Genomic DNA, 13,462 nt, shown 5'->3' on the forward strand with positions numbered 1-13,462 from the left:
TTCCGGATTTCAAATACACCTTCATTTTAAATTAAATCAATTTATTCTATGAAATTGTTTATTAAACTGAGTGAAAAAATTATTTCGTAGAAATAAAATTTTCGTAAATATTATAATTTTTTAACTCAAATTAAGATACCATGGATAATAATAAAATTGGAACAAAAGGAGAAACTGTTATGTATTCGGTTTGTTATGAATTTAAATAATGAATTCAAATAATGATGATAATAATAATATTACTCTCTTAATATTATCAATTATTTAATAATTAGCAACTACAACCATGGAGTACCGTAGGAGTACTACCATGCATGGAACAAATTGCTGGCCCACCAATTCCAATTAGAGTTGGAGAATTCTATAAAACTCCAAAACCACATCCATGGCGTCCTACTTTAGGATATGAAATGATAGAAGCATCTCCTTTGTAAGAATTTTTTAAATAAAAGAGCTTTTTTTCTTTAAGTAAAAAGTTTCTTTAAGTTTTAATTATTTATATTACAAATTATTATTATTTTCTTTAATCGTTATTTTAGACCTGCACAACCTATAACAAATTTACTCGCTAATACTTGTTATATGCCAAAAGGAATGGCTACGGAACCGTTACGATTTCCAAATTTGGTAACAGGTTTTGATAGAAATCCTGCTCATGCAGCACGAACTGCACTTTTTACAAGATATGGTCCATACGAATGGGTACAAAATCAGTTAAGGCTTTATAATGAATCAGATAGCAATAGAAATTTTTCGGAAAATTTACGACAGGATACCGTTCGAATAATGCGGTAAAACTATTATTATCTTTGATATAATATATTGTCAATATTAACAATATATTATAGAAAAATTAATACAATTTTAGAGAAACCGACGAAAAAGTACAAAAAGGTCAAATTGAAACCGGTCGTAAATTAGGAGAAAGAATTACGGATACTACATTCTGGAGAAATGAAATGGCTTCAGAATTGGAAAGATTAATAATAGAAAATGCAAAGATGCAAGAATGTCGTCGAAATTTACAAATAACAATACAAAGTTTAGAAGGTCAATTACATATTGCGCAGGAATGTTTATACTATCGTGAAGCTAGAACAGGTTTGATACATTTATTTAATATAAATTAAAAACTTACATGTTTATTCTATTTTATATAACATAAAATGTATATAGATTCTGATTTGGTACACGATCAAGCTGAACATGCTCTTTTAAAAGAAGTGGAAGTAGTTAGAAATTGCGAAAATAAATTAGAACATTTTACAGATAAATGTAACAACCAGGTAAGATACCGAATTATAATTTTATATTAATTATTATAATCACTTTATTGTATATTCAGCTTACTAATGGTAGAGCAGTACAAAATCAATTAGAAATTGATATAAAAAATAAAGAAACTGCACTTGGAATTGATATTACATGTCATCAAATGAATAATTTCAGTCGTGGATTAAAATATTATGGTGGTATTGAAAAATATGATCCCAGGTAAGTTCATGTTAAAAAATCATTTGTTATCATAATTTACATTAATAAATCTTAAGTGTTACAGAAGCTGAATCGTGGATTGAAGCTTCCAATAATCTAGTAAAAAAATCACAAACAGAACGAGAAAAATCCAATCAATTACGAAGCGATATAGAAATCGCAATAAATGCAGTTGGACATGAAATGTGGGAAGCGTGGGGAAATACAAATAATGCGTTAGCTAGAAGAGCTGCAGAAATGCTTGAAGCAAAAGAAAAATTACAAATACATTTACATAAAGTAATTCAAATTGTCTTTATTCATAAATTTGTTTTTTAATTAATGTATTAACTATAGATTCAACAAGAAATATTTGAGGTTGAAAAGAATTTGCAATTAATACAAAAAGCCATCACAGATAAAAGTTCTGCTCTTAAAGTGGCACATACTCGTTTAGAAAGCAGAACACATCGACCAGCTGCAGAATTGTGTAAAGATTATGCTCAACTTAGGTATATTTGAGGAATTTATCTAAAATTTAATAATAATACTTTTAAATATTACATTTTTATTTTATACAGAATGATTGAGGAAGTAGAAACGATAAATTCGACGATACATGATATGAATTTAAAATTACAAAGATTCGAAGCACAACATCAACAACTTTTACGCACTAGATCTAACTTAGAAACCGATTTAAAATCTAAGGTTGATGCATTATTTATTGACAGAGAAAAATGTATGGGAATGCGAAGAAGTTACCCGATTGCGTCAGTTATAAAGTTTTGAAATATATATAAGTATATACGTAAATACGTAACACATTTTTAATTTTAATTCTTTTTAATAAAAGATACATTTAAAAAATACAGCATTCACATATTTGTTTTGTTTATTATTTTTTTTGTAATATTGTATATAAAAAAAGAACTATTTTATACAAAACAATTATTTATTTAATCATCTTATTATTTTGTGAAAATGTAATAAAAATAGTTTTACATTTTTAAGTATATATTATATTATAATATCTCTTTTTCTTTTAATATTAACAAAAGAATTCATTAGTGCTAATCCAATACATAAGATTAGCTTTATTAATGAAATAATTAATTAATTTTTAATAATTTTTGATGATTTAGTAATATCACATTAATCACTTGATATGGAATTTTTACATATAACTAATAATATAATAATAACTAAAATATTTATAAGACTTAATGCTATGTACAATGCTATGTACTTAGAACTATTCACAAAATATCTACACGCAGAACAATAAATTTTTAAATTTAAATGTACTAAGAATTACATATTATCTGATATTTGTATATCATTATGTACAAGCTTTTTAAACAACTTGTCTTTTTATATAAAAAATAATACATTATTAGAAATTTATTTAAAAAAATTTGTTTACTTTTCTTTTTTGATCCATTTGAAAATTGATATATTATCATAAATTTTCATTACCGCTGAGTCTGTATTATATTCGTCTTTTAAGTAAAAAATTTTAATATTCTCTTCTGGATGACATTCCAAAACATTCCATTTTTCAAATAATTTCAAAGCATTCTTTATTGGATCCACACATAAGCTTTCACCTATTTTAAAATATAATTGATAATACATTAATTTATAATCTAATATATTTTATATAAATATAATTATTTATCATTATTTACCATATTTTATTATACCACGACTAAAATTCGTTTTTAATTCACGAATAATTTCATGAATTAAATCTCTTTCGGATAATGATCGCCCTACTAATTTCCTAAGAATAAAAGCACTAAAAGTATAAGTATCAATTAAAGGTTGTAATGATACATGAAGAAATTCCATACGATTTGTATGATCTGGTATTAAATTCAACTGTAAAAAACAATTAAAATACATTACTATCTCATTATTAAAAAATATATTTAAACTAAAAAATTACTTACTTTATATTGAATATTTTTAGTTTTATTTTTATTACAATATTCTTCATCCGAACTATCATCAAAAGTTTTTGCATATCTTTTACTCCAAAGTTCTTCTTGTAAATAAGATTCCTATCAAATAATTTATATAAATAAATTTTAAATAATGAAATAAATATATCATATCAAGTATATGATACCTCTTGTAAAGTAATGAGATCTGTATGTGAGAGATTCATTATAGTTTCTATAATAATGCGTTCCAATTCTTGACATGGTTTGCAAAAGATAAATTCGTATTTAAGAATATTACAAAGTTTAAGTGATTTTTCAATCAGAACATCTTGAGATACTGTAATATTATTTTGAGTAATATGTACAGGATCATTTATCTGTGATTGCAATTCAGCATATAAAGCTGTCACTGAAAATATAATAATTAGATTATTAGATTGAATAAAATATAAAACAATGTATTTTCTTACCTACTATACTATCCATAACAAAACATGTTAACACTGTATTACTATAATAAGATAATTCGATTACATTTGGAAGAATCGATACAGGACGGATTACGGTAATAAAATTTGACTTAATTAGTTGACCATCAACTGCTTCTGTAATTTCTTGATTTTGTAATTCTACTAAATTGGGACCTAAGATGTTCAACTAAAAAAATAAATTTTATATATTTTTTTAAATAATATATTTTTTTAATATAATATTTATAATTTAATTATTTTACTAACTGCATGATCTATGATATTCATAGTTTCTCCATAAAACATAATATTTTTATTACGTTTTTCTAGCTCCTGAATAATTATATCAAATGCTTCAATTAATTCATCTAAAGTACAACCATTTCGAAATTTATTTAAAAGTAAAAATGCAACAATATTAGTTGACATTATTGGCATTGAGCTAGTGCAATCTAATATAAAAAAATATTATACATTAATATAAAACAAATAAATCAATATTCTTAAAATTATTAATATATTTTTACCATATACAATGTGTTTCGCAATACTGTCAACTAATTGACGATATTCTTCCGCAACTACGTCTGTACCATACAATGATGAGCTAGATACTGTAGATTTTAAACATTTTTCAATAGGAAATGTTTTTCTTTCAGTCAATTGTGGTTGGTTTTGAAGAGATGTTAACATTTCCTTTTCATAAATAAGAATAAAGACATATAATTAAGAAAATGTAGAATATTATATGTAAATGTAATATTATGTATAAATTAAATATAAAATATCATCATACTCTAAGTGAAAATGGCTGACAGAAATCAACTTGATTAATCCCATAATTTCCTATTAAAGTTGACCACATAGCTTTAATTGTAGATATAAATGTTTCTACATTTTTTGGTTGACCTAACTGTTCCCTGATAAAATTTCCATCAACAATACGTTCATAATTAATTGAAACAGGTACAATGAGTGCATCTTCAATAGTTCCATGCATATATGCATCAAGAACGACACTCAAAATGCCGCCTTTTGGCATACATGGTTTACCAGTTCTAGTTCGTCCACCTTCTATAAAAAATTCTAAATTATGACCCGCCTTTAAACTTTCTATTATGTACGTGTGAAGAATAGCACGATAAAGAATATCTTTACGGCCTAAAATAGAATCAATTCGACGTTTTATATAAAATGCGCCTAAACCTCGTAAGAGCCACCTATTTGAGATAAAAAATATAATTAAAAAAATTATAATTAATATAAAATATTAATATCTAATAAAATTTAATAATTTATATTTATATATTTATGACATACCCAAACAATTGAATTTGTAAATTTTCACCAGCTGCAATCAATGGATTTTTAATGTTATTTGTTACAAGAATAAAGCTCAATATAACATAATCCAAGTGACTACGATGTAAAGGCAATAATATTAAAGGGAGACCAGTCTCACTTGCTTTTTTTAACATTTCTATTTGAGATGGCAATACTACAGTAGATTGTATAAAATATGGAAACACTTTATAAACAATCCATGTGGCTATTTTAAGTAAAAAATTACTTGTTTTGTTTTGCATTTGAAGTAATATAGCTTTAGCTTTAGCTTTTCCTTTTGCCAAAGCAACTTTTTCACTACAACCCTCATTATTGACTGTTTCCCAAGCAGTCAATTTGATTGCTTCCTTTAATTTTTCATCTCTTAAAACCTGTAAAAAAAAAAAATTATATATGAAATTTTTAATTAATCCAATTTTTATTTTTGTAAATATTTTTAAATTTGCAACTTACTGTTTCAGTCACTCTTGGATAATTAAATGTTTTAAGATTATATACATGTGAAAAACAATCAAATACTTTGGAGAATAGTGATAAGCCTGGATTAATTATTAATATATTTAAACCAAAAGGAGTATGTTGTTTGCTAATATTATTTACCAATGAATTCTAGAAGAAATAAAATTAAATGAGAAACAAATAGTAACAAAAATAATAACAAAAAAGCTTATATATATATATATATATATATATATATATATATATATATATAAAAATAGATAAGAAATTAATAGAAGTCTATATAAATTAATATTTTTTCATTGAATTATTGCTAATTTGATCTTTTGAAATATTAAGAAAGATTAAATATTATAATTATTTATTACATGATTTTTTTAAAATAATAGTAATATTACAATAATATGTAATCATCTTGAAAATCATCTTGAGATCATATTTTTCCAATATTTTATATTTTTAATTAATTATTTATATTTATTATAATTATATATTTGTAGAATTCATTATTAATAAAAATAAATTTTATATCCAATTTTCTACAATCACTTATTAATAGATCATCAATGTAACAAAATAACTCATTTATATTTAATTATTGTAAAAGAAATGGATTTTTATTATCGGAAATACATGATCTTTATTAATCGTTATAATTATTCGATAACAATACATCAACATATTTTCTTCTATATTTTTCTTTCTATTATACTATTATATCGAAGGATATACAATATTTGGCATAAAAATTAAAATATATATATTTAGCAAAAAAATTAAATATATTTAAGTAAATTACGTATTTAAATTTTTACATATGTAAAATATTATTACATATATAGATATTAATTATATTTTACTTATCAAGCATATAATCTAATAAACTAGACGTATATGTATATATAATTATATATACGATGAAAGATATCGTATTCATTAGGTAAGAAAAGATTTATAATTGTATCTTCATCCGTTCGTTTTGTATAAAAGCTTTACATAATTTTATTTATTGTACATATATCAAATTACCATTACCGAAAAAAATTTATTTTAAATGATTTTAAACTATATAGTTAACTATATCAATAGTATCAATAATATTTTACATAAAAAAAGAAACATATATATATATCAAATGACAATGTTCGCAATTTGCACGTAGCTTAGTTACCAGGCCACAAGCTAAATATATTTTAATGTTGCAAGAGCGTAAGCATACGTCAATACGAACGATGCTATTTATCTAAGATATAAATTTTTTAATATCAATCATTATTTTTCAAATAATATTTTTTCTCTGATGTACATTTTAAAAATTAATTTCATCATTAAGATCATTTTATATTTCTACTGGAGATTTTATATAATACAAAATAGTATATAATAGATTTAAGCAGTATATCGAATATCTTTCTTAGAAAATAATATGATCTTTCTCATATAAAACTTACTCTAGATGATGGAGTACAATTATTACAGCAATAGTTTAGAAACGGAGATTTTTCTTTAACAACAGGAACTAATGGTTCTGTCTCTTTGATTTTAAATAAAGAATTTTCTCGAACTTTTTTTGCTTGTTCTCTGTCTTGTATTTTTTTTTTATAAAATTGTTGACCTGTTCGTCGAAGTTCTAAAAAATAAATATTTGATTAAAATATTTTTTTTACTTATTCTATTATTGTTACTTCTATTATTATTTATCTACTTCCTAAATGAAAATCTTACCCCTTATTGAAAATCGAGTTGTATTCGATTCTGTATTTCGAATTACCTCTGTTCTACTTTCCCATTTTGCATATACTTCTTGCAAACGTGTTGAGAGTATATCAACCATACTGGAAGCTCTGTATTGTAATTGTAATTTAAAAATAATTTTTAAAAACTATAGAAATGTAAAATTTAAAAAAAAAAAATTGATCAAATATTGATCGATATTAATCTTTTTTTTTTTTTAAATGAAAAAATTATTTTATACAACATTATATTATGTATTACTGAATGAAATCAAAATAGAAATATTCTTATTTTTAAGTCTGATTATTTTTGATAAGTCTGATATCTCATGCATTTCAAAGATGAGTTAAATGTAATGAAATATAATTCAAATATAATTTCACGGATTTTGCCTTTGAATGCAATCGTATATTTATGTTCCATCTCCAACGTTTTTAACGGGTCGATACAGTTGAATGCAATCACAACGAGCAGATGAAGCCTTTTTTGATACGAATACTTTTATATGTGATAAATTAATTTGTGATAAATAAATAAAAATATACTTTATCATAATAAAAATTTCTGAACGTATCAAAAAACAGAAAATTATAAACACGTGTCGAAAATCGATTAGTTAATTAATAGTATCGAATTATTATTGACGCAAATCAAAAGTCTTTAACATATAAAAAATTTTATTGAAACATGCAATAACGATTATTTTAAAATTTTAGAATACATTATAATTCTCTTTTAAATAATTATGCAGTATAATAATTTTAAATAATTTTGCACATTAAATCTTTAAATTTTGATTTTATAATTTACATATTTTTTATTGTTATAATTAATGATTATAATATATTAAAAGATATATTGAAATAATATTGAATTATATCTATATTGAAATTATTTTTCATGTTTACTTCCTAAAAATTTCAAAGATATATATAGATATATACATAAATTATAATAAACACAGTACAACACGGAATTTATCATGCATAACATTGGATATTAAGACAATTTCATAAAATAATTAAATCTATAGTATTTAAGGAAAGGAATATGTAGCCATTTAATCTGAAATTGTATATATAACGTATTGAACATATTGAATATCAGTTATATAAATCAATATTGAAATATTATATTTCATATTAGTCATAAATTATAAATTTGTTGTAGTACATGTTTATTTTTATAATGTTGTATATCGGTTTTATATATACGTATATAAAAATATATATTAAAAAAGAAATGAATTCAATAATTGCATATGTTAAATAACATCGATTCAATGAACATGTTTTATCGTGTTTTTAATATTTTTAGTGAATTAAATCATATATATATATAGAAAACATTTATTAAAGTTTAAATCGATAAGAAAATGTATCATAAAGCAAGAAATCCAAGTAAATCGTAATTTTCAATGTCATAAAAACTTGATTTTCCTTGGTATCAATAAATAATTAATTAATTTGATATTAGTTAGTATAAGAAAATGCATCATAAAACAAAAAAAATCCGAACAAATTCATAATGCCATAAAAACTTGTTTTTCTCTAATAATATCAATAAATAATTAATATTAACTCAATTATATATTTCTCTTTTTTCTTATATTCCCGCTTTTCTTATGAAACTAATTGATAATTTCATCGATGTACAAATCAAAAATTTAAGTGAAAACAATGTATATTTTGCAATCCTGATTCCGAATTACATAAATACCAAAGTTTATAACAAATATTAAAAAAAAAGATTAAAGATAAATATATCACATATAAAAAAAAATTAGCTTAACTGATATGTGTTCTTTAGTCTTTATGGTCATACGATATATCATTATGAAAACTTTGATTAATAAAGTTATCAGGGTTGAAACCTTGTATAACATTTTATTGCCATGAAAGCATTTTTGATTAAAATTTATCTTATATTCTAATACATACATACATATATATGTGTATATTGTATATAATATATTACGCAAATTTGCAATGCTTATACTTCTTTTTACGAACATGATGAATGTCTTACACATTATGATATCAAACTTATTCTATATTTTTAAAAAAATTATTATTTTCAGTATTTATATTAATTAATATATTATAAATTATAGTTAATAATTAGTATAATATACATATTATTTAATATTTGGTATATTCTTACTCACAATTTAATACAGATTTAAATTTGAAAGACGATTTTAATATTTATAAATATTAACAATATTTTTTTGTTTGGTCATAAATAAAAATAATATAATAAATTAAATGCAAAATTAATTGAATATATAATTAATTAAAAATAATAAACATTGTTAATATAAACGAATGCTTATCATTCAAAATTTTTTTTTATAAAAAAAGATTTTTCATTAAATTGTTTTAACAATTTTTCATATATATCATAGTTAACTATATCATAGTATTATTATATTGAAAGTATAATTATTTTAAAATAAATAATTTTAAAAATTACAAAATGTTATTAAATAAACGTTATAAAATATTTATAAAATAATTATATAAATAGTTATAAATATAAAATAATCTAAAAATATATCGAATACACATAAAGTAAAAAAATATGATGAAAATCTTTTAATTGCACTGTTATTATATATATACAAAAATTCTTGTATATTATTAATCTTATTGTAGTTGAATTATTACAATTAATGATCGATGTTTCAATTATTTTTTGATTATTTGATTATTAAATTTGTATCTTGTATAGAATGGCGAAAAAAAAATCCGCAAAATAAAACAGTTTCATGTCAGAACTTGGGGTAAATACATTACCTGAAGTTGAAAAAATAGTAGAGGACTCCGAAGAAAAAGAAAATTTCAACAAGACCACCCATTTCCGTGTTGAGGATAGTCGCGACGCTCTTTTTCATAGAAAGAAGAAAACAAAACTAGAGCTCTCGTTTCATCCGCAAGACGTAGGAGATCAACTGCTCGTTTTCATGGTTTTAATCATCACTTATCTCCTTCGTTTGATCACGAATATTGACGATCGTGTAAACTTTGATCCAACGCGTCAATTACCGTGAGAAAACAACCAATGATCACTTCGTCGAGATCCATAGATCTGATCGATGATTATTATTCTGGCGTTGTTGTACTCATACACTTTGTCACAATCCGTTGATTAAAACTTTTTATCAAACCTTTGAAAATAAAAGCAATGTACAAAAGACTATACTTTGATCGCGACAAACGCCGACTTTCTATTGCAATACGTTAAGTAATCACGCAGAATATTCATCGAAGGCAGTTCACTGACTCGGTTAGCTAATGCAATATACTTTGATATTTGATGTAACAGAATGTATTTTTTAGATAAAATTCAAACATTAAATGCGTGCACAAGTTTTTAGATTATCCGACAGCATTTATCTTTTTGTAAATAACTTCAAATGTCATAATCAAAAAGTAACACTGCAATTTTTTTCACATGATTTTGTTTTTTTCTCTTATATTTACAAATGCAAAAATATATTTTATTATATTGATCTTAATCATTGTAATTACAATAATGCTGATTTAAATCTAATCCAATTTTGAAATTTTTATCTAATTGAATAAATGATTCAAAAATTGGAATATAAGAATAGAAATAATAAATATTATTGAGATATTAATATTCGGTACAATAATACACGCATATTGGTTATTTTAATATTGACGATTATTCCATTAACAAGTTTAAAAAATAGTGGCGTAATAATGGCGTAGAAAATGGGTAGAAATCTAGATGCAATAATTCGTGAAATGTAATTTATTTCGATATTTTCATTCTGTCAATGTATTTTAATTTTATTCTTTTTTTATAAGTAATTTAACTTAAAACAAAATTTTATGGAAAATAAATACAATTACTTTTTAAAAAGAAATACCTCAATAATTCCAATGATGAGTTTCAGTAACTTTAATAATGAAAATTCGAATTTTATGAAGAAAAATATAATCCTATTCTTTATATAACAAAGATTGCTTCAAATTATGGAATGTTAGTTTTCACAAAAAAAAATTTCTTATTAAAAATAAGAAATAAAGGACTACTTTCAATTTTATTCGAACATCGATGTGGCCGCCACAAAAGTCGAATTACAACTACATCTCAGTCACCAAGAACCACGTGGTATATGTCGTAAACATCCACACGAACGCAAATAATCAGTTTGGCAGTGTCACTTTTCTTTTTGCTACTACATGATTATTTATCAATATTAATTTAAAAATGATAAGATTAATATTTGGAAATAGTTATGTAATCATATACGTATCAGTTTTTCACAAAGCTGTTTTACACATAATGCATGATGGTCAGAATAAGTGTGGCGTTACTCTGAATAAGCCAATAGAATTTCGGGGTAATTTTATTGCTCAAATTAAAAAATAATTAAAATATTGTTTATACTTATAGTTTATACTTAAAGTTACACTTAAGTTTCTTCATACTCATAAAAGAAATATGTTCTATAAATTTACTTATGTTTCAATACACACTTATCTATTGCAATAACAATAATTTGAATTTATAAAGTTTAACAATTATATATTTAAATTAACATTAAATATTTAATTAAAAAAATAATAACACACAAATAATAAATCTATACACCGCACTTTATACCAAATAACATCTTAAGTTACAAAATCGGTATGACCTGATGTCCAGTTTAGTTCCATGCAACTCGTAAATTAATCCTATTGAAAGCTATTAACGTTTTATGTCGGTCTTCATTGTACATCAATTTGGAATAGTACATTAAGATTCTCTATCTGTATATTCAAGAAGTTTCATTGTTCAAATATTTACGAAAGAATGATTTCATGCGAGATTATATACTTTCTTTTTTTATATGCGTTACTTTCTCAGATTAAAAATGGCAAACATGAAACATTGATAATTTTTTTGATTTGATTTAATATAATTTTTTCAATTATTATTAATCTAATGATTATTATTAATCTTTTATCATAAGTATTATAAATGTTTATTATTTTTGCAATTTCTTGTTTGTCATTTTTTTATCATTATCATTATTATTTATATATTATAATATATTATGTATTTTCATTATTATGTATAAAAAAAAATATTTTTTATAAATATTTAACAAAATATACTCAATATTTCATAAGTATTTATAACCTCAAAGAAGTATTTTGAAAGATATGAAACATTTGGAAAAATATTATGAATGTTAGGATATCAATATATTAATATATAATAGAAAAATTATATTTCTTTATTTTTAACTGGAATATTTTTCAAATTAAAAAAATCAAAAAACATTAAAATGTTTCGAAATATTTAAAATGAAATAAAAACGGGATATTTTGTATTAATGGAATAATGAAACATTAAAAACATTAAAGATTTGATAAAAAATTGTTAATATTTTATTTTATTGTATTAGAAAAATATTATATTAAGTTAATAAGAAATTCAGATTTCATTCAATAATGTAGTTTAATTATTTTATATTATAATTTTAAAATATACTTATGAAACATAACCTTAATTTATAAAATATTTTAAGTTTATATATAAACTTATTTATAAGTGATAACTTAATAAATGATAACTTACTCAATATAGATATTTGAAGAAAATCCTTATACAAAATCCTTGCACAACACAAAACATTAAGTTAATTAAAATATTGAAGACAATTTTATATATCCAATATCATAACGAATTATGATATTTTTATATTTTTTAATATATTCTTTAAATTGTATTTGATGAAATCATTATATTTAAAAATATACTAAATATATTTAAAAATTTATTACAAAAAAACAATTTAATTTAAAGTTTTCGATAAAATATCTAGATTTAAAACGTACTATATTTCTGTTATGCTTATAACCACATGTGCATTTGAAATTAAACATATTATAATAAAATATTAAAATATAAATTATTCAACAAATTATAAATTAAATAAATTATTTAAAGATAGATAAAATTATCCATTTATTTAAATTTATTTTATTTATTTATTTATTGTATAAATTA

At 22.2% G+C, this 13,462-nt stretch overlaps 2 protein-coding genes across 5 annotated transcripts; one reads left to right on the forward strand and one right to left on the reverse strand.

The window, feature by feature from the left end:
• Nucleotides 1-48: 48 nt before the first annotated feature.
• Nucleotides 49-2,354, forward strand: LOC107996332 (tektin-3-like). Its single transcript, XM_017054323.3, has 9 exons — nucleotides 49-188; nucleotides 276-430; nucleotides 540-791; nucleotides 869-1,101; nucleotides 1,177-1,286; nucleotides 1,346-1,494; nucleotides 1,551-1,773; nucleotides 1,831-1,985; nucleotides 2,055-2,354. The coding sequence occupies exons 1-9, from the start codon at nucleotides 141-143 to the stop codon at nucleotides 2,263-2,265; spliced, it is 1,536 nt and encodes a 511-aa protein (XP_016909812.1). The 5' UTR covers nucleotides 49-140; the 3' UTR covers nucleotides 2,266-2,354.
• Nucleotides 2,355-2,409: 55 nt separating this feature from the next.
• Nucleotides 2,410-13,175, reverse strand: LOC107996330 (glycerol-3-phosphate acyltransferase 1, mitochondrial). Of its 4 annotated transcripts, none has more exons than XM_017054321.3 (14): nucleotides 13,031-13,165; nucleotides 10,228-10,598; nucleotides 7,421-7,539; nucleotides 7,147-7,325; nucleotides 5,690-5,845; nucleotides 5,213-5,607; nucleotides 4,689-5,112; nucleotides 4,420-4,588; nucleotides 4,160-4,344; nucleotides 3,893-4,079; nucleotides 3,608-3,831; nucleotides 3,429-3,539; nucleotides 3,165-3,357; nucleotides 2,410-3,083 (listed from the first exon to the last, which is right to left on the reverse strand). In XM_017054321.3, the coding sequence occupies exons 2-14, from the start codon at nucleotides 10,323-10,325 to the stop codon at nucleotides 2,896-2,898; spliced, it is 2,628 nt and encodes an 875-aa protein (XP_016909810.1). In that variant the 5' UTR covers nucleotides 10,326-10,598; nucleotides 13,031-13,165; the 3' UTR covers nucleotides 2,410-2,895. The 4 variants fall into 4 exon arrangements, with proteins under 4 accessions (XP_016909810.1, XP_061941749.1, XP_016909809.1 ...); XM_062085765.1 differs by lacking the exon at nucleotides 13,031-13,165 and adding an exon at nucleotides 11,852-11,984; XM_017054320.3 differs by lacking the exon at nucleotides 13,031-13,165 and adding an exon at nucleotides 11,328-11,577.
• Nucleotides 13,176-13,462: the final 287 nt, after the last annotated feature.

The sequence above is a fragment of the Apis cerana genome, linkage group LG15, assembly GCF_029169275.1.
Source record: "Apis cerana isolate GH-2021 linkage group LG15, AcerK_1.0, whole genome shotgun sequence".
Taxonomy (NCBI): Eukaryota; Metazoa; Arthropoda; class Insecta; order Hymenoptera; family Apidae; genus Apis; species Apis cerana.